Genomic DNA, 20488 nt, shown 5'->3' on the forward strand with positions numbered 1-20488 from the left:
GATGTCACCAACCTAGAAAGAAAAAAAAATGACAGTGTCTATCCAAAAAGTGTACCAGTGATTTATCACTACATATATGGAATTGACAGCTATATATAAGAAGCAAAATATGAAAGATAGAGCACCATTGTATAAAGAAGCCTGCTAGCTGAACTAAATGTTACTAAATGAAATACTAAAGATAAAAATGGGATTTTAGCCAAACAACAAGTGAAGAAATTTATTCTTGAATTAGAAGTTGTAAATGTATTAGACAGTGATCTAGGCTGGAAAAAATAAGGCTGACTGTGGTGAAAACCATAAGTATTTACTTTAAAAAAAATAGAAAGAAAATATTTTAAAAAAATATTTGTATGACTGTATCTAGAGAAATTGATCTTACCTAATGTGGAACTACCTTAAGCATGCAAGGCTCATACCAGGAACACTTTGGGTGATGTTTTCTCTGATTATTATTGTAATTATATCAGTTAGACAAAAAATTTAAAAGCACAATCATGAGTTTCAGTGAACAAGCACTATTATGATTTTAGGCTAAATAAGAGGTTGAACATGACCAGCTATGTATTTTATGTAGGTAGTTTGAAGTCGTATGCCAATTTTAAAACATAGTTTCACCTGCTGTTGGTATTGCCTGGTAATTACCAGGCATTTTAAGGTTGTAATGTAAATTGAGTTTACATGGATGAGCATCTACATAAAAATGATGAAATGCTAAGTTACTGATGGGTTCCTTCCCTATAAAGGACATATTTTGGAAAATCTAGTACAAGGAGAAATTTGGTGTTTAGAGTAATTCATGAATCATTCCAAAGATTGAGAAAACATTTATTTCATGGGGGAAACAAAAAATCAGAAATTAAGTCACCAAGGGCACTATCACATAAGATCATTATTTTGCCCTGGAATATTCAATATATTTTCTTGTCCTTTCAAAATTTAGTTAGTATAAATCTGAAAGCACATCCCAAAAGACTGTTAGCAGTGATCTATTATGGGCAGCATCATGAAAAGGGAATGGATGTACAATCAATCGAAATCAGTCTGACGAAAGTTTTAACTGAAGCATAAGATAAAGAGTAAAGTTGTATATTGCACAGGGCTAGACAGGGGTAGAAGGAAAATAGTAGAGTGAATGGGGTTTACAAAATCATGAATTCTCAGCAGTTATGCAGTCTAATCCATATCTGAACAAGAATGCCCTTTACAGCATACTTCACAGGTGCTCATCCAAACTTTGAAGACCCCTCTTCATCCCACCGCACTCTGATGGAAGGCAGTAATATCTATTTTGAAAAGTTCTAAATATTAATAATTTCTCCCTAAGATCAAGCTTCAATCTGTTTCTGCAACTTATAAGGTCTACCTTATCATCTCCCTTGTTCTGCCATCTGGATCCAAACAGAACAAACCTGTATCTTTTTCACATGCTATCCCTTCAAACACCTGAAGAGAACTACCATGTTCCTTCCACTGCACACAATCCCTGAGGCTTCTGTGAACCTTCTCAGTGTCTTCAACCCATTGTTGTAAGGCATTTACTCAAATCCTTTCATTATATTAGTTGTCCTTCTTTAGATACTCTCCAGGTTTTAAATGGGTTGATATCTGATAGAAGAGTCTAAGAAGCAGCAGTGGGTGATGGATGAAGTCAGCGGTCTGAAACAAGAGAATGAGGGAATGATCTTTCCAGTTCAAATGAGAGTGAAAGTTAAGTTTTGTTTGCCCAGTCTGTCTGGGAAGCTAGAGTCAGCAGGCAGGTAGGTAAGCAGGCAACAAGCATTTACTGAATATTTACTGTTTGTCAGATACTATGCTTATATTTGGGGGATAAAAATACAGGCAAAAAGACAGTCCCTCAAAGAGCTTACATTCTAATGGGAAGACAATAAATAAAAGGGAGCTGAAAATCAGGAAGTGTGGTTAGAAGGTTCCCACAAAGTACCATAGGTATGAAGCCTGAAGAGTTAAGCACACAGCCATGAGGGAAATGAAGCAAGGCCAGACTGGGCCCAGTCTCAAAATGGAAAGACCCCTCTCCACTCCACCCCAATCCCAATCCCAGAAGTAACTCACCAAAGAGAGAAGGGGGCCAGCGTGGCGGAAGCACATTCCACGGTGAGAAGGCCGCAGAGTCTGAGAGCAGAAGCTGGTTGACCCTAATCAAAGTTTACCACGATAAATTAAAATTGTCAGGAAACTTGATGAAAATCTAATGTGACTACAAAAAGAGTTAATCATTAGGTGGCCATTGAGTGTGCTTTGTAGGTACACATTGGAATCATAGAAGAAATAATTAATATCATCCCAAATTTCCCATTCTAGCTGTTTAGGGCATTATTAAGTGTGCCCTAGAATTATAGAAGTCACAACATGTTCAGTTCTCTCTTCTTGGAGGAAAAGGAATATAATTCTTCCAATTCCTTACTTTAGCGTACTGCAGAATTCTTTTTGTACGTTTATACCTTTTACTCTAGCTTCAGTTGAGCAAGCTGAAAAAATAGAGCCGAGTACTTTCGAAATGGAAACACTGATGTGATCCTAGATATGTTCTTCTAGTATAATTTAAGTCCATAGATAAGTATATCTCCTTTTTTGGTAGAGAAATGGTGAACAATGGATTAAGAATGAAATCACTATTTTATGAGAAGATCAATGTAGCCGTTTTGTTTAACTGTATATATTTGTTACAAGGCAGGATTCTGGTGGCAGGAGGTGATATTGGGTAATGATGTCAATGAAAAAAAATTAATAAAGAATCTTAAAAATCCATTTCCAAAGAAATGACATATATAAAATTGGATAATAGATTTTTAATAATGTTCTAATAATTTATCAGGTCATCTAATTGTCAATTACCTTCTGATGTAAAGATGAAAACAGAACAATTTAAAAGAAACAAAAATTTTCCACTCCCCCATGTTTTGTGGAAGTGATATGTTATATTCCTTTCTTTTATAGAAAAGCCCCGGGAAGCCTGTTTTGACCCTGGAAATATAATGAACGGGACAAGAATTGGAACAGACTTTAAACTCGGTTCAACTGTGACTTATCAATGTGATTCTGGTTATAAGATTGTTGATCCTTCATCCATAACTTGTGTGATTGGCATAGATGGAAAACCTGCCTGGAATAGAGTCTTGCCATCTTGCAATGGTATGTGTTTATCACATATTTCCTTAGAAATATCTTCAGTAATGCATTTGGAAATAATTAGGGAACAAAATTTTCAGATTAATAAGTTAAAACATATGTATATATACGTATGTGTGTGTGTGTATATATATATACATATATGTTCATTTTTACACTAATGAATGAGCAAGAATTTGTTCCTACACCTTCTATATGTCAGACACCAGGGTAGACTCTGGGAATACAAAGACACAAATGAAATAGACCCTGCCATTAAGCAATTTACTTTCTTATTTAAGGAGACAGTAAGAAAACCCCAAATGGGGTCATGAAGAGTTGGACACAACTGAAAAAAAGAGTCAGCAAATATACAGCTCTGTCTGCCTCACTTAAATCCAATTCATGCATAGTCAATACATTACTTTGTGATGTCATTGGTCCTCTCTGAAAACACAGGATGAACAACAACTACACAGAATATAGGCAAAGTAAATGAAAACTAATTTCAGGAACAAGATCAGTTTCTGGTCAAGAGGTGGGGGGAAGGAAGTGTTTGGAAAGGCTTTGTGCAGGAGGCAGCACCTGAACTGAGCTCTGAAGGAATTAAGATATTGAAGGAGATAGAAGTGAGATAGAATTTTCACAGATATGGTAACCTGTCATATACGTATATGGACAGCATAAGCACGCATCATGTAAACATGAATGTTGTGTGAAGGTCTTATAAATATACCTAAGCTTATATAGAAATTTAACTTCTTCCTGATAAGTGAGCTAATTTCAGCGGAAACACTTGGGCTGGAATTGTGCCTCCTTTGACTTCATCATTACAGTTTATTTGCTTCAAAAATTATATGTATATATATACATATGTATATACGTATATGTATGTGTATATATATACATGCATGCACATATACACACAAACATATATGTGTGTATATGTAAACATAAGAATTTGTGGTATATATATATATATATATACATACACATATGTACACATATATATGTGTAAAAAATCAGTAAAGGTGTCTGTTTTTAGCTGCTGAATGGCAGTGACATTGGAGCCTTAATCTACAGAATTTGAGAACTAATGTAGCAATTATGGAATTTAAAGGACCCGTATTGTAGTTCTTACATCCAGATCTTGATTACATGATGAAATTTGACTGTGATTGTATGTGTGAGACACTGAAAAAATGTGGAAAATGAATGACTTTAATGTTGATTGAATGAATCACCTACTAATTTATCTGTTTTATATGTTTGCATTTCTGTATTCCAAGATCTTTGTAGGAAGGTCTTTTAAATAATGTAAACTAATCCTGATTGATTGATTGAAGAAAAAATCAACTGCATTCTCTAGTTGTTTTTGTTTGTCTTGGCCCGTAAGCTAGATGCCAAATTCTTTTCCTGGGATCTAGTGTGATACTGTTCAGTCAGTCAACAATCATTTATTAAGCACTTACTATGTGCCAGGTACTATTCTATGCCTTGGCAATACAAATACAAGTAAAATGAAAGATAGTTCTTGCCCTTGAGAACCGTACATTCTATAAGAGGGAAGACAACATATACAAGGGTGACAAAAATGGAGGGAGGTGGAGGAAAGGTATCTGGTCTAGGGGCATGATGGGGGAACATAGACTGATTCCAGCTTGATGAGAAATAGAGGCTGCCCTAAGGGTCCTCCTTAAATAGAGGTTCTGAAAGTAGCCATCCAATTAGAGGGAAGGGCTACAGGGGCTCAGGGTATTTCCATAGTATGAATTATAGGGATGAAATGATCTTCTAGGATGAAGAGTTTTCTAGAGTTAATAAAAAAAATACTGAATTAAGGAAATTATAGTGTTCAAAATGAATCAACTTGTAAACAAGTTACACTTTTTTCTTCTCTTCTACTCCTCTTCCCTATTATTCTTCCTCACCTCTGTTCCCTACCCACTTTTTCTTCTTTGCTTTTTCCTATTTTCATTCCATTTCTTTCTTAACTGTATGCCAAATATTTCATTATAATTATGTGAGGGAAGGGATTAATTGGAACATATAAAGATAATAAAAGCAAATCAAATGATTTTTTTGCAATTATGAGCTTTCAACACCACCACCACTCCCCCCAAAAAATTAAAGGGAGTAACTTCAGTTAACAGGCAATGCAAGCCAAAACAACTATGAAAGGGAATGCTTTGCAATCAGTGTTCCGTGACAATGGTGAAAATACATGGAACATGTCCTTAGTAGCATGACTGGCATACCAACGAGAGTCACCAAGCTGCAGCGTGACATGCTTTAGCACCAGCAGTTAGAGGCAGCCTCAGTGTTGTGCTGAGCTTTCTCAGCAGCTGCTGTAAATCCTAAACACATCCAATTGTGTGGGCCCTAAGATTAGTCCAGCTACATGATTTCTCTATTTTTGGTCCAATGATTAGGCCAAAATTCCATGACTATTTTTGTGTACAGCCAACGTCTGCAAAAATAAGCCTTCTTTGAATTCTGACAAGACTAAGCTGTGGATGAGAATTTTAAGGGAATTGCTGGCCCTCAAGATGGTACCTAGAGGGGATGATCTGACTCTGGCTATATGGGTTGAGCCTCACAGGCAAAGCAGTGGAGAAGAGATTCATAAACTTGGTTTCAGTGTTTTTTATTATTATTGCCTTGCCCAGAATCACATCATGTTAGAAATGAAAGAAACCTTAGAGATCAATTGATCCAAACCTTTCACTTCAGAGATGAAGCAACTGAGGGTTAGGGAAAGGAGATAATTAGCCCAGGGTCATACAGGTTATAAGTACTGGAGCTGGGATTACAACCCAGGTCTTTTGTCTCCAAATTCAGTGATTTTTCCATTACGTGGCATTGCTTTGAAAACTCCCACATTTTAAAGATGAAAAAACTAAGGCAAGAGAGAGTCAGAGGATCATTAAGGAATTTAAAAGCTGAAGGAATCTCAAAGAGCATCTAGTCTAAGGGTTTTTAATGGGGGGTCCACAAGGGTCAATAGATTTCAAGGGTTCTGTGACACTATGTGAAAGAAAAAGAATATTTACCTTTGTATCAATGTTATTGATTTGCTTTGGTACCCTGAGTATTTTATTTTATTAATTTTCAAAACATGATTCTATGAATGATTCCATAGGTTTTGCCAGACTGCCATGACACACAAAAAGGTTAACAATCCCTGATCCTAATTTAACTCATACTTAAACAGGAACCTCTTCTATAAAGTCCTTAGGTAGTGGCCATCTAGTTTCTGACCAATAGAGTGTTTTTACCAGAGTCATAAGAGCATATTAGTGACAGAGCTGGACTGGATCCCAGGGGGGCTAGTGATCTACAAATATAAGCAGAAGGAAAGACAGTCATTTCCCTAAAGGAACTTATATTCTAATGGGAGGAGACAATACACAAAAGAAAGTTAAAAGGGGAGAGAGTTGGACAGTCCTGACTTTGGCCTGAAAAGCTTATGTCCTCCTTAAATGAAGGTACTGAGAAGTCATGGGGCAAGGATATTTCCAGTTTGAGAAGTCCACAGATAGAATAAATTTCCTAGGTGAAGAGGTTTGTTTGGCATGGTAGAGAAAGTCTACAGAGTCCAGCAGCTTGCAGAAGAATGAATGAAAATGGTGGGCCTGCCATATATTTGATCATAATTATGTAGCCTAATATATAAGTTGTTTTATTTTCTGTGACAGATAATGGAAGTAGATTTTTCACTCAATTTCTCTCTGTCTCATCTCTCTGTCTCTTTCTTTTTTTGTCTTTCCTCATACTCACACCACTATCTCCCATTATCAATAAATGGTCATCCAACTTATGTTTGAACTGCTCCAATGATGGTGTTCTCACTACATCACAAGCCAGCTTATTCCCTTTGGGGGTAGGACTATCTGTTATAATATTCATTGTATCAAATCATTACTGGAAAGAGTCTTTAGTTATGAGTTGGAGTACATGACTCTGATGTCTCTTCCCACTCTGAAATTTTGTGACTATTTTTATAAAAGTGAGAGATGCTATGGAGCAAGATCAGAACAAATAAATGGATGGTGTTCTTTGTTATGTGTTATGAGAGAGAAGCTCTCATTTACTAATATCAATCTATATTGTATTCAGCTGATTTTACATTAGAAAACCATCTCAATTAAACAAATAGATGCACAACTAAGTTGCTACCATCTGTTTTGAGTATTACTGCTTTTCTTCATTCCTCTAGGAAATGATCCATTTAACATGTAAATTAGTAAGTAGGGAGACCATATTTGTCTTTTCTTCTGCTATCATATTAATATGTTGTAATTCAGTTTTGGATACACTGATAGCACTTCATTCCTACTCAAATATATTTCTTAAATCAAGTAGTCATTTTCAAGAAAATGAGTATGCAAAATGTAGACATTATGTTCTTTTTTTGTTGTTAAAGTCTTCATTTGATCATTAGTATCTGAAATAAGATCTGATATTATAGCATGTTTTTTTTTTATCCAGATAAGAATTTGAAGGTTGAAGGAAATGAGAAATAAAATGGCAGGAAAGTTTTATTTTATTTCACCTTTGATTTTTACATTGTTCTCTATTTTTATAAAACCCTATTCTTTCATCTTATCCTTGGTCAAAAAGAAATCTTTGTAGTCTCACTTGATAAAATATATCTGCAGGTGTCCTTGATCAAAAAAGGATTCTGGTCTCTGATGAGCTGGCATCAAAATGTCATCACAGATCATGATTTCTTGACTATTTTTCATCTCTATTTGCTGATTTAATTAAAACTCTATGGATAAACAAGTATTTATAACGAGGATTTATATTTATTTTAATGTATAGCTCTATGGATAAACAAGAAAAAAAGGGAGGCAATGAAGCACTGTGCTTGTCGAGTTTATGTGGTTCAGCACCTAGAAAACATTTGAGAGAAGGGCTACATTTAGATAGTTAAAGATCTATCAGCATTTCACTGGTTTTCTCCAGTTTTTTGCAAGCTTTTAACTTTGTTATAGAAAGTCTCCCCACTTAAAGGTGACATTGAACTTTCATTTCGAACAAAAGCAAAGACTCAGTGGAATAGTTGCACGATGTTAGAGGGACAGATTGTATGCAGCTGCAAGGGGATAGCTTCATTTGATAAAACTAAGCTAACAGTTTAGAAATTCATCATTTTTAAATACTACCAGAGCTCCAGATAGTTATTTTCCTATGGCTCTTACAAAATGCATTGATTTTCAAGGTAACATAGTTAGTCCATAGACATTTGGAATTTCATCATAGAGCTCTAAATTTGATGCCATAACAGACTGAAAGAATTCATCCATGTGCCACAGTGCTTTGCAAGACGAGTCTGGTTTAGTTATCAGCACCTTTCTAGATTAATTATCTACTTGAAAAAAAAAATTAAATTCTTATGGATTTTTCTTGTTTTTGCTATATATATATTACATATACATAAATGCATATATATGCCTCTTCTTTGTTTCTCTTGAAGAGCTATTTTTATATCATAGGGAAAAAAATAAAAACACTTCAGCAAAGGTAACCAAAACTTCAACCCAGGCCTACATTTTTATGTCAGTCAGTCAATATTAAGGGCTTACTATATGTCAGACACTGAGCTAAATACTGAGGATAGAAATATGAAAAAGTGCTCTCAAGGAGCTTACAATCTAGTAGGGAAAAACAAAACATAAAAGGAAGCTTCAAGGGAAGTGGGGAGGGAAGGTACAAGAGGCATGATGGAGAAATCCAAAGGACTACAGTTGGGTAGGAAATGAAGAAATCTCTGTTCTCGATGTCCTCTTCAAATGGAGATTCCGGGAGAAGTTCTCAGCTCCACCCTCCAATCAAAGGGATCCTAGGAACAGAGAGTACAGATGAAGTGTCAGTGTATGAATTGTATTCCACATCCAGAGTCTTCTTTCTCTGAAAAGAGAGAGACAGAGACAGAGAGAAGAGAGAGAAATGTATTTAACTTTTAAAGCATTAAGTTGTTTAATAATCTATGTCTATTTCTTTTCTATCATTTTAAAAAACCTAGCTATAGTTTTACTGAGAAACAATATGCTGTAGCGTAAAGAACGTCAAGTTAGAAGTCAGGTTTTAAACTCAGCATTGCCATTAACTAGCTATATGATCTTTAATTAATTTTCATTTCTCCCAGATATAAAGTAAAGAGGGATAGACTAAATGATCTCAAAGACCCTTTTCAGTTTTCCAATTACATGTAAAGTACAAAGGTATATACTTAAAGGTTATAGATATCTTCAAATCTAAGTCAGGGAGAGTTTTTGTTGTTTTTTTTTAAGATCAAGGTTAAGTGCCAATGTTGGGGTACTAAAGAGAATTATGACAGGAGAGAAAAGATATGTCAGTTATAGAAGGAATTGAAAGCTCAGGCCCTGGCCTTGATGAATTCGCTGTTTTGGGTTTCTGGTAAAGCTACTGAGTTTATATAAGTTAAATACAAATAAACCCAAGTGCTAGTAGGAAATAACCTAACTAAATATCATTAAACAAATTGTCCCTAAAGTCTTAGTGCAGTTTTAATCTAATAAAACTATTATTTTGTTCAAGAGTTTAATGGTAAGCTATTATTGTTATATATTTTTTAATATTATTAAATGAATAAAATTAATTAATAATATAATTATTAAGCTATTATTAACTCAAAACTACATTAAGACTTTTGATACACTCTTTATAGAGGGAGATATAGTGCTAAATAATCATGGGATGAGGGATTATGAAATGATTGAAGTGACTGTGTTTTGTGAGGGACTTAAAAATGGTATTATTGACCAGTTTTTTTCAAGAAGCAAAGAACATATTGAAAAAGAGTATGAAGGGATTAAAGGCAAGGAAGGAAGGCCATCAAATGTGTTTCTGGAAGTTATATACTCATATACTCAAGATCCCATTAGTTTTTTTGGCTGCTACATCACACTGCTGATTCATAATGAGTTTGCAGTCCGTGAAAATCCCCAGATCTGATGGTTGTCTACCCATGCTGCCATCTTGTACTTCTGGTTTACTTTTTTTATCCAGGTATAAAACTTTGCCCTTATCTCTATTGAATTCTGTCTATCAATTTAAGCCTAATACTCTCTAGCCAATCTTGACAGATCTTTTTGGATCTTAACTGCTACATGTTAAGCAATCCTTCTCAGCTTTCTGTCATCTGCAAATTTGATGACTGTACTTTACCCAAGTTATTTATAAAATGCTAAAGAGCACACTTTTTGTAGTACTACACTGAAGATGTCTTGATAAATTCACATTGAACTATTGGCAACTACTCTTCTAGCCCAGCCATTCAACCAGTTCTGAAGCCATACAATTGTATAATCTTATAGTTCATATCTATCTTCTTCACAAGAATAGCATGAGACACTTTATCGAAATCTTTGCTAAAATCTGGATAAAGGATTACAGCAATATTCCTCTTATTTTCAGGTTAGTAACCCTTTATAAGATAAATGAGGTTATTAATGTGCCATGACACATTGCTGTTGAAGGTATGTTTACTCCTTGCAGCTTCTGCTTTCCTTTCTAGATTGTTACTAGCCATCTCTTTATTGATCCAACCCATTCCAAGGAAATGATGTGAAGGTCACTGGTCTATGTTTTGCAGACTCTTCCCTTCCCATTTTTCAAACATCATGTTCTTCATCAAACTTGAAGTATATCTTCTATTTTCTATAATCTTTCAAATACTACTGATAATGGCTCACCAGTGTTTTTTGCAAGTTATTTCAGTGCCTAAGGATAAAATTGCCTGGCAGCTAGGTGGCATGGTGGATAGAGTGCTGGGCTTAGCATCAGGAACACAGGCCTTCAAATCTGGCTTCAGATACTTACTATATGACCCTGGGCAAGTCAGTTATCCCTGTTTACCTCAGTTTCCTAAACTATAAAATGAGTTGGTGAAGGAAATGGAAAGCCACTCCAGTATCTTTGCCAAAAAAAAAAAACCCACATGGTATCCCAAACAGTTGAACATAACTGAAACAACCAACCACAAAAATTATATATTTCATTTGGGCCAGATAAAATCAAGTGTTCTCCTTCATTATCTCATTTATCTCATCAGTACCCTGTTAAATATTTTTGTTTTGTTATTTCCAGTGTAGAGGTCATTTTCCTTTTCAGAGAAAAACAGAAACAAAGAAAGAACCTCTGTTTTCTTTTGTTTTCATTTATCATTATTTGGTCTACTTCAGGCAGTCTTGTCCCTTCTTTGATAGTTTTTAATACTAAAATTGCTTCAAAACTCCCTTTTTTCAAATTTTCCTTTGTTTCTGTTATGAGCTCTGATTATCCTGAATTTTAATGACTCCCAACAAAATTTTATAGGATTTTGACATATTTTTATATTCATGCTTTTACTTGTCCCTGCTTCCATTTTCTATGCATTTATTTTAATAATACAGATTAACATTTTTATGGTGCTTTAAGATTTGCAAAGCATTTTAAACATTATCTCATTTGATCCTCACAACAAGCCTGTAAGATAGGTGCTATTATTATCCCTACTTTATAGATGAGGAAGCTGGAACACAGAGAGGTTAAATGATGCCCAAGGTTAGCACAGTTAATAAGTGTTTAAGGTACAATGCAACCTCAGGTCTTCCTGACTACAAGTCCCAACTCTATCCACTGCACAACATAACTGCCTATGGGAAATATGTTGTTTGCAAATTCTCCTCTGCATCCACATCAGTCTCTAGACAGTTCCCATTTTTTTCCCTTCACCAAAATGATATCTGTTTATATTTTCAGAATTCATTCTTGAGCCCATACTTCCTGGAATGACCTACCTGTAAAATTTTAGTACATTGAATCTTAGTTACCCTTCCTCTGAACCCTTTGTAATCTGTTTTTCCCAAACCTAGGGTGCATGTCAGAATATGCATAGCCATAACTCCTTTCTATTATACAATCCAGGAAGGAGTGGTCACTTTCTCCCTGGATTTCCATCATTTCCTCCTCAATCTCAAGTTGCTTGCTGTTACTGAGACTCATGCAACATAGAATTTCTATTTTTTGAAGGATAAAATGATTATGAATGAATGAATAAAGCATTTATTGAATGCTGACTTTGTACAAAGCACTTAGTGTTAGATACAAACAGAAAAGTAAGCCAGTCCCTACTCTGAAGGAGCTCACATGTGAATGGGAGAGCCAATACATATGAAGGTTGCAGCTGCAAGTTAAATGGAAAGGTCCCATGGTTTTAGGGTACAGCTGCAAAACAGATATTATCTCCTTTTAAAAGTCAATTCCACTGATAAAATAGTGTCGCTTTCTGATACTGAGCCATTTGACAGTATCAAGGATTTTGATGGCAGGAATTAATTAAAGCAAAAATAACTGAAGTTTCCAGTCACTATTGTATCATGCCTCAGTACCAATTTTGTTTTTGTTTCCCACATCCTTCATGTATTTCCTCTTTATGTCCCAGTGGTTTTCAGTAAAATTTGATGACAACACCTGGTTTTTTTTTTCCAATGATCTTCTCCCACATTTTCTCCTCGTTTCCCTCCTCTAGTTCTTGAATTTCCTTGCATGAGTATATCATTTTAATACAATGCTACAGCCCCCTCCTCACAAATACACCCATTTTCCTAGTTCTGTTTCTGCACAATAAGTTATATCCAAGCAGAGTTATATTCTAGTCAAGGGTCTTCTCTTTTAAGACTTGATAAAAACTATGAGGTCATATTTTTTTCACCTCAGTTAGAACTTCTGATTCCTCTTCTATGGTTTCTAAACTCTCAATATTTGTATATAGATATTTAAGGCAATGGATTTTTATTACTTGCTACTTTCTTAGATTTGTTTCTTCTTGCACTTGGGTAGACAATAAAAAGTATAAGATGTATAAGTATAAAATGGAGGTGCCATGGTTAGACAACAATTGTTTTGAAAAATATGTGGGAATTTTGGTGGACATCTAGCTCAATAAAAGCCTATAGTGTGGTTCTGCAGCCAAAAAAGCTAATTGGGCTATGTTAAAAGGAGCAAAGCTTCCAGGAATAGAGAGGTAAGAGTCCCACTGTACTCTGTCCTCTTCAGATCTTTTATGGAATAATATGCTAAGATCTAGGTACCGTGTTTTTGGAGAAGCAAATGGTAAGCCACTCTAGTATCTTTGCCAAAAATAAAAAATCAAATGGATCACAAAGAGTTGGACACAACTGAAATGACTGAAGAACAACATCACCATGATTTAAGGACATTGGTAAGCTGGACTGGATAACGTCCAAAGGAGGTGAACCATGATGATGAAGACACTTGAGTCCATGCCATATATATGGTCATGTGAAGCTTGAACTCAAGAGTCAGGTGAGGGAAAATCGTGGATGCAATATCTGTCCTGAAGTATTTGAAGGAAGGATGTCATTTGGTGGAGGTTTTAGACTGTTGAACCCCAGAGGGCAGATCAAAAAGCAATGGGTAGAAATTGCAAAGAGGCAAAGTTAGGCTGTACATCAGAAAAGCTTTCTGAGAAATAGAGCTGCCAAAAGTGGGATGTCCTTCCTTGAGAGATGATGGATTTCCTCTTCCTTAGAGATTTTTAGGCAGAAACAGGATGACCAGTTGTCAGGTATATTATAGTGAATATTTCTTTTGTTTATGGGTTTGACTAGATGGGTGCTAGGGTCCCATCTAAGTTTCAAATTCTATAAATTTAAGGGTGTTTCAAATGGTTTTGTTCTTTGTTCATTGTGCCTACTCTCCATGTTATCTAACTTGATGGCTATACATAGGCAATTTCTCCCTCCTCCATCCTTTTTTAGTTCAAAGGCCTTATGATTGATTAGCTTTGAAAGAGAACCAGTAATTGCAGTCTTAACAGCTTTTATTTTGTATGCTCCATCTCTAGACAGGAATGTCATTCATATATTTTAAACCAAGTTCTGGAAGTCCAAAACCCATTTTTGACTATACCAAATTTTCTTTTCTACTGTCTCAACTGAACCTGACATCTCTGATGTCTTTGGGTTGTTTTTTTTTTTTTAATACATAGTCATATCCAAGTCTTTGTGACCCCATTTGGGGAGTTTTCTTGGCAAAGATATTGGAGTGGTTCACTATTTCCTTCTCCAGCTCATTTTACAGATGAGGAACTGAGACAAACAGGGTTAAGTGACTTACCCAGGGTCACACAGTTAGTGAGTGTCTTATATCAGATTTGAACTCACAAAGATGAGTCTTCCTGATTCCAAGCCTAGTGCTTTATCCACTATGCCATCCAGTTGCCCTGACATAATCTATGAAAACCTGTAGATAGCTTTGTGCATTAGAATGGGAAGTGAATGTTGAGTCAGAATATCTGGGCTCAAATATCAACTTTGCTACTTGCAGCCTATGTTGCCTCAAGCAAGTCACTTAATCTCTTTGGTTCTCAGTTTTCTCATCTACAAAATGAAGAGAAGAGAGAAAATGATCTTTATGGTCCCTTCTAGCCCTAAGTTTATTATCTTGCATTTTAAAATTTTCTCTTTTTTTCTCCTCTTATCAAAATTTGATTGTCAATGTCTAGTTTCTCTAGGACTCTATGATTTACTTTCCATAGCTCCAGCTAGATTCTGCTAAATTAATTTGTGTTAATAAAATTCTAGCAGTGTAACCTATGTGTCACATACCAAAAAATAAAATAAAATGAAATAGTCTTCTGCTGAAATTTCTAACAAAAGACGTTAGATGTTGCTGGTTTCTTATGACACTTACCACTTCAATAGTGCTTTTAGGTTCCTAACACATGGGAATTCTTTAGTACATATTTAGATAGAACAAAATTTTCATAAGCACATTTTGGCATTTTGCAACTCCACTCAGTATATACAGCGTTTATGGTTCTTCACCATTTGTGTTTAACAGAGTATTTGCTTAGTGCCTCTGATGCCCAGTGAAAAAGAATTAGAATTAATTTATAATTCCTTCTCAAGCATGCTGTCCTGCATGTTACAAATGGCAAACTTTGAATGTAACAATGTGTATGAGTTAGCCAATTTTTATATTGAGATTAGGAAAAAGAAATAATAGCTCCCTAAATTATATTATACATATAAGTGTATATATATAATATATGTGTGTGTGTATAACATATATATATATATATATATACATATATATGTATGTATATATACATAATTACTGCAGTTTACAGTAATTTGCCCTTTGTTATAATTTGAACAGGAACTGAGCTGAAGTTTATAGTTGCACTAACTATAGAGAAAGGTCAAGTTACTCAGTATACTTGAAAGCCATATGCTTTTATTTCTTTAAAAAATATGCCAAAGTCAGACTTTTTTAAGGTGAAAATTTCTATTTTCCAGATTTAAGGGGAGCTATCACATAGCACCTCTTCTTAATTTCTTAGCATGTGAAAAATGTCAGAAAAGCCTTCATGGGAAGTATCTTTAAGATTCTCATATCAAATAAGACATAGAAGGGTATATCAAAGTGTGTCAACCAACATGAATGTATATTGTTACCAATATTTGATTTGGAGTTAACCACTTACGCTATCTTGTTGTACATTTAAAAACAGTTTAAATGAAACTCCTTGGGGCAGCTAGGTGGCACAGTGGATAGAGTGCTAGGTCTGGAGTTAGGAAAACTCATCTTTGTGAGTATATATCTGGTCTGAGACACTTACTAGCTTTATAACCCTAGGCAAGTCAGTTAACACTGTTTGACTCAACTTCCTCATCTGTAAAATAAGCTAGAAAAGGAAGTGGCACACCATTCCAATATCTCTGCCAAGAAAACCCCAAATATGGTCACAGAGAGTCAGACACAAGTGAAAAAATGACTTAACACAAAGTAAATGGAGCCCCTTTGTTTCTAAATTACATGTGCATTATATATATGTATATGTACATATATGTTTAACTGTATAATCTGTAATATAGTTATTCATTCATTCATTTAACTGTGCTAAGCTTAAGGACAATGGTCCTCCATTTAAAATGTTTTTAAATGCTCAGCATGATAGTAAATTTGGTTTACTCTATATCAGCTGCTTTGTATTGGTGACAGTAAACATTCATGATGGAGAGAGGGACAGAGAGAGAGAAAGAGAGAGAGCGAGAGAGAGAGAGGGAGAGAGAGAGAGAAGGAGAGAGCCTTAGAATTAGTTCTGGAAGTTAAGGAAATTATAAGTTAAATCTGGAAATGTGGGTATGGTTAAATGGAATGACCATATGTTTAAGTTAATTTTTAATGTGTCGTAAAACATCTATTTGATTTATTCCAAAACTTGGCTATGTTAATATTAGTGATCATTATTGAATAAAGACCATTTTCAAGAGTACATAAAGAAATACTTTCCGTTCTTCTTCTAATTTTTAACTGAACTAGAACTGTTTATGCAAACACCTTTAAATTTTATACAACCAAAAATGTCCATTTTATCTTCTGTGATGTCCTGTATTACCTAATTAGTCATGAACTCTTCCTTTATCCACAGATTTGAAAGGTAAATTCTTCTCAACTTTTTTTTTAATAATGTCTGTCTTCTATTGTGTCTAAATCATGTATGCATTTAGCATATGAATTGAGATGTTGGTCTATATTTCATGTCTGTCAAACTTCTTTCCAGTTTTCTCAGTTTTTTTTTTTAAATAATGAGTCCTTCCATCTCTCACTGGAAATTTTGGGTATATCAAATACTGCATTACTGTGTTCATTTCCTTTTGTATATTGTGTATCTAATCTGTTTCATAAGTTGACTTCTCTATGTTTTAGTCAATATGAAATCATTTTAATGATTAGTTTTATACTGTAATTTGAGATTTGGTACTGATAGAACTTCTCCTTCTTCCATTAAAAGTAATTATCTGAAATAGAAAACAAATTGAGGTACAAAGCTTCTGAGTAATGATTTTAATAGTGGTAGTTGGCAGGTTACCATTAAGTCAGCTCAATTAATTCCTCAATATTTAGTGACAAAAGAGTGATTTACAGAGATTATTTTTTCATAATAAAAAAGAGGAATTTAAAAAAAAAGCTACAGCAATATTAGGAAACTTGTTTGGAACATAATTCAACTGGACAAGGCAGGTCATCTGACTAGTTCACTTTCTCCCAGGCTTTCTTAACCCAGATTCATCCTATGTCTATCAACCTGTCTGTCAAAGTGAAATTGCCTTAGGAATCTCTGCCCTGCACTTGTAGTATTTTGTAACTAGAAAGTTTACTTTAAAAGGCATGTAGTTTGAACTAAGACTGGGAAAGAGGAACTTGTGGTTTGTAGTTATCAGTCACCTCCCACCCCCATCCTCCAGCTGACAAAATGGGAAATCCAACCTTAGAAGATTACACTATTCAACTTACACTTAACCTCTAGCTCAAGAAAAAAAAAAGGGAGGGAGGAGGAGGGAACTTATCCTCCAAGACTGGAAAGAGGAACTTAACTTTTCATCAACTCCCCTTTTTCCAGCTGCCTTTAAAAAGAGCCTTATAGCCCTATGATTATGTTATTCCTATGGTTATTCCCTCAATTTCTTTCTTGTATTGCTGTATCTAAGCATTTGATGGCCTCTGTTAAATATTAGTGGTGATAATGGAATGCTTGCTTTATCTCTGATCATCTTAGAAAGGCCTCTAACTTTTCTCCATTATATATAACATTCACTCTTGGTTTTGGATAGATATTATTTATTCCTATGTGCCTTAGTGTATTTTTAAACAAATTTTTTTTTTAAAAAGAACAAAATTGGATTTTTTCAGAAGTTTTTTTCATCTAGTCATAATGTGTTTTTCATTATTTGAATATGACTGATATTATTAATTGGCTTATTATATTTATAATCTTCCTTATGTCAAACCAATTCCTTACTCCTGGTATAAACCAATGACTTGGCTAGCATATACTATTTCTAATATATTGTTGTAGCCTAATTGGCAATATTTTACTTAAATTTTAAAAATGATTGTTGATTCTCTTATCTTGATCACTACATAAAATCGACAACTTGGGACACTTTTACTATATCTAGAGATTTTACTTTTACCTATTATTTGTTTTTTAGGCATTCCAGGGGAAACTGAGATGCTATATGTTAGAGTTATAGAAATATGAAAGGCATATGATGTTTTGATTAACTCTACTTTCAGCTCCCTGTGGAGGACAGTACACTGGATCAGAAGGGGTAGTTTTGTCACCGAATTACCCTCACAATTACACAGCTGGTCAGATGTGCCACTATTCAATAACTGTACCAAAGGAATTTGGTAAGAATTTCCTTTTATATGCCTTTAAAATTTATAGTTATCTCTTTTTGTGTTAACTTGCCCTACTTTATACAAACAGATGCCTCAACTGTTGAACAAACACTTCTCCCAGAGGAACTTGGATTGTATCCACTATAGTATATAGATGACAAATATGAAAATAAAAATGAACAGTCACCTCTATGTTTCTGAGACAATCTATTTACTTGCCTCTAACCTTCCCCAGAGGATATTCTCTTTATACATCAGTTTAGAATAGATAGTAAGGGTATGTAGGGTGTGGATAATATTATGGGTGAAACAGTCTTAGGTTAATTTATTGCCACTCTTAGAAGTAGAGAAATTAACTTTTGTTAGCTGTTTTCCTTGATTGTCCTCAAGAGCTTCTCTTACTTCTCTACATTCATATTCATCTATTGCGGAAGGGAGACTTGGGGGAAAAGACAGCTAGACAATAACAACAATAATAACAACTACAAAGACAGGACAATAGCTCTCTCATTTGTATATCACTTTAAGTTTTGTAAAGCTCTTTACATACATTATTCCACTTGATAGATAACAAGCATTTATTAAATGTCTGCTATGTACCAGTCACTATGCTAATGCTTTACCAATATTATCTTATTATATCCTCCCTACAACCCTGGAAGATAGGTATTATTATCTCAGTTTTTCAGATGAAGAAACAGGCAATCAGGGCCCAGGGCCATATGTCTATTTAGTAAGTGTCTGAGGCCACATTTGAACTCAGATCTTCCTGACTTCAAGTCCAGGGGTCTATCCACTGAATCAGCTAGTTTCCTCCATAAACCACTTTACACATATGATCTCATTCAATCTCATGTGCAATGCTCCCCATGAGCACATAAACATGGTTTTTGTTGTTTGTCATACACACACACCAAAAAAAGCTACAAATAGATCTAGTAGTAATGTTTCTAGTATCTAGTATCTACAAAGGCTGTCTGCATTTAAGAGTTGATTAGATAAGAACAAAAAGGAAAGAGAGAACAAAAGTTACATGGAAAGATACTTTAGTCTGTAGACACTATATACTTGAGAGTTATGCTACAAGAGGCAGTCTGGGAGTCCAAAAGACCTGGGTTCAATTCTTGCCTCTGATAATAATGTCTGTTTAACCTGGGAACACCTCACTTAAACCCTCAGTGATACCATAAATTCTGAGTTGAAGGACAGTTGTCTCTCTGCACTGAAAGAATGAAGTTTCTTATGGAGAGTTCTCTAGTTCACATGAATTGAAATCATAGGTCTGGAGCCTCCCATCCCAACTCCACCTGCCACCCCTACTGAATGCTCCAAAAAAGTAATACTGCCACTAGATAGTGGTGGTATCTTACGTTATATGATGGGAGCATCCAACTCATTCTATTTATTGAGCATTGAGAGAGACAGAGAGACAGAAAGAGAAACAGAGACAGACAGATACAGTGATGGAGACAGACAGGCAGGCAGGCAGAGAGCAGCTTGACAGCGAGGACAAGCTGACAGTCAGCGTCAGAGATAGATCTCCAGAACTTTAGAGAAATAAAGTTATCCAAGAATAAATTCTATCCTTTCTCGGGTCCACTGTGATCTCTCCCTCTCCATACAAACTAGGTGATACATATTTCTGAAAGGATAAGACTGATCTAAAGCAGCAATCATAAATATTCAGTTCTCAAGGACTTTATATTTTATTAGAGAAGGTAGGAAATATACAAAAAATTAATAATACAATATAATACCCTAAATGCTAGATGAGTGATGTAATACATACTAAAAGAATTCAGAGAAGGAAGAGATCAAAGTGGGCAATGGTTTTTAATATATTTTAATAATGTACATAGGTATGTGATTTTTTTTTCTTTTACTCCAAATGGCATTTTATTTTATGAATCCATTTTTTAGGAAAACCAATTAGATAAGTATGCTGGACTTTTTATTGTTACTTTCATGTAGTTTTTTTTTCTTTTAATACTAGTTTGTTCTGATACACTAACAAATACTGGCTGTACTTAAACATGGTGATCTCTAGTGCAACCTATGCTATTTATGTTGAAAAGCAAACCTGAGCTGTAGATTATCCTCAGAAGGGTTTTCTACTTTAGTTTGCTTT

At 34.8% G+C, this 20488-nt stretch overlaps 1 protein-coding gene across 1 annotated transcript in view; it reads left to right on the forward strand.

Moving 5' to 3' along the window:
- The window catches only part of CSMD1 (CUB and Sushi multiple domains 1), a 1378384-nt gene that overhangs the window by 974277 nt on the left and 383619 nt on the right, over nucleotides 1–20488 (forward strand). The window contains exons 28-29 of the mRNA XM_078149151.1: nucleotides 2962–3156; nucleotides 18253–18369. Of these exons, the coding sequence (XP_078005277.1) occupies nucleotides 2962–3156; nucleotides 18253–18369 (312 nt within the window). The remainder of the gene's footprint in view (nucleotides 1–2961; nucleotides 3157–18252; nucleotides 18370–20488) is intronic.

This window comes from Phascolarctos cinereus, unplaced genomic scaffold, assembly GCF_003287225.1.
Source record: "Phascolarctos cinereus isolate Bilbo 61053 unplaced genomic scaffold, phaCin_HiC Scaffold_2;HRSCAF=192, whole genome shotgun sequence".
NCBI lineage: Eukaryota > Metazoa > Chordata > Mammalia > Diprotodontia > Phascolarctidae > Phascolarctos > Phascolarctos cinereus.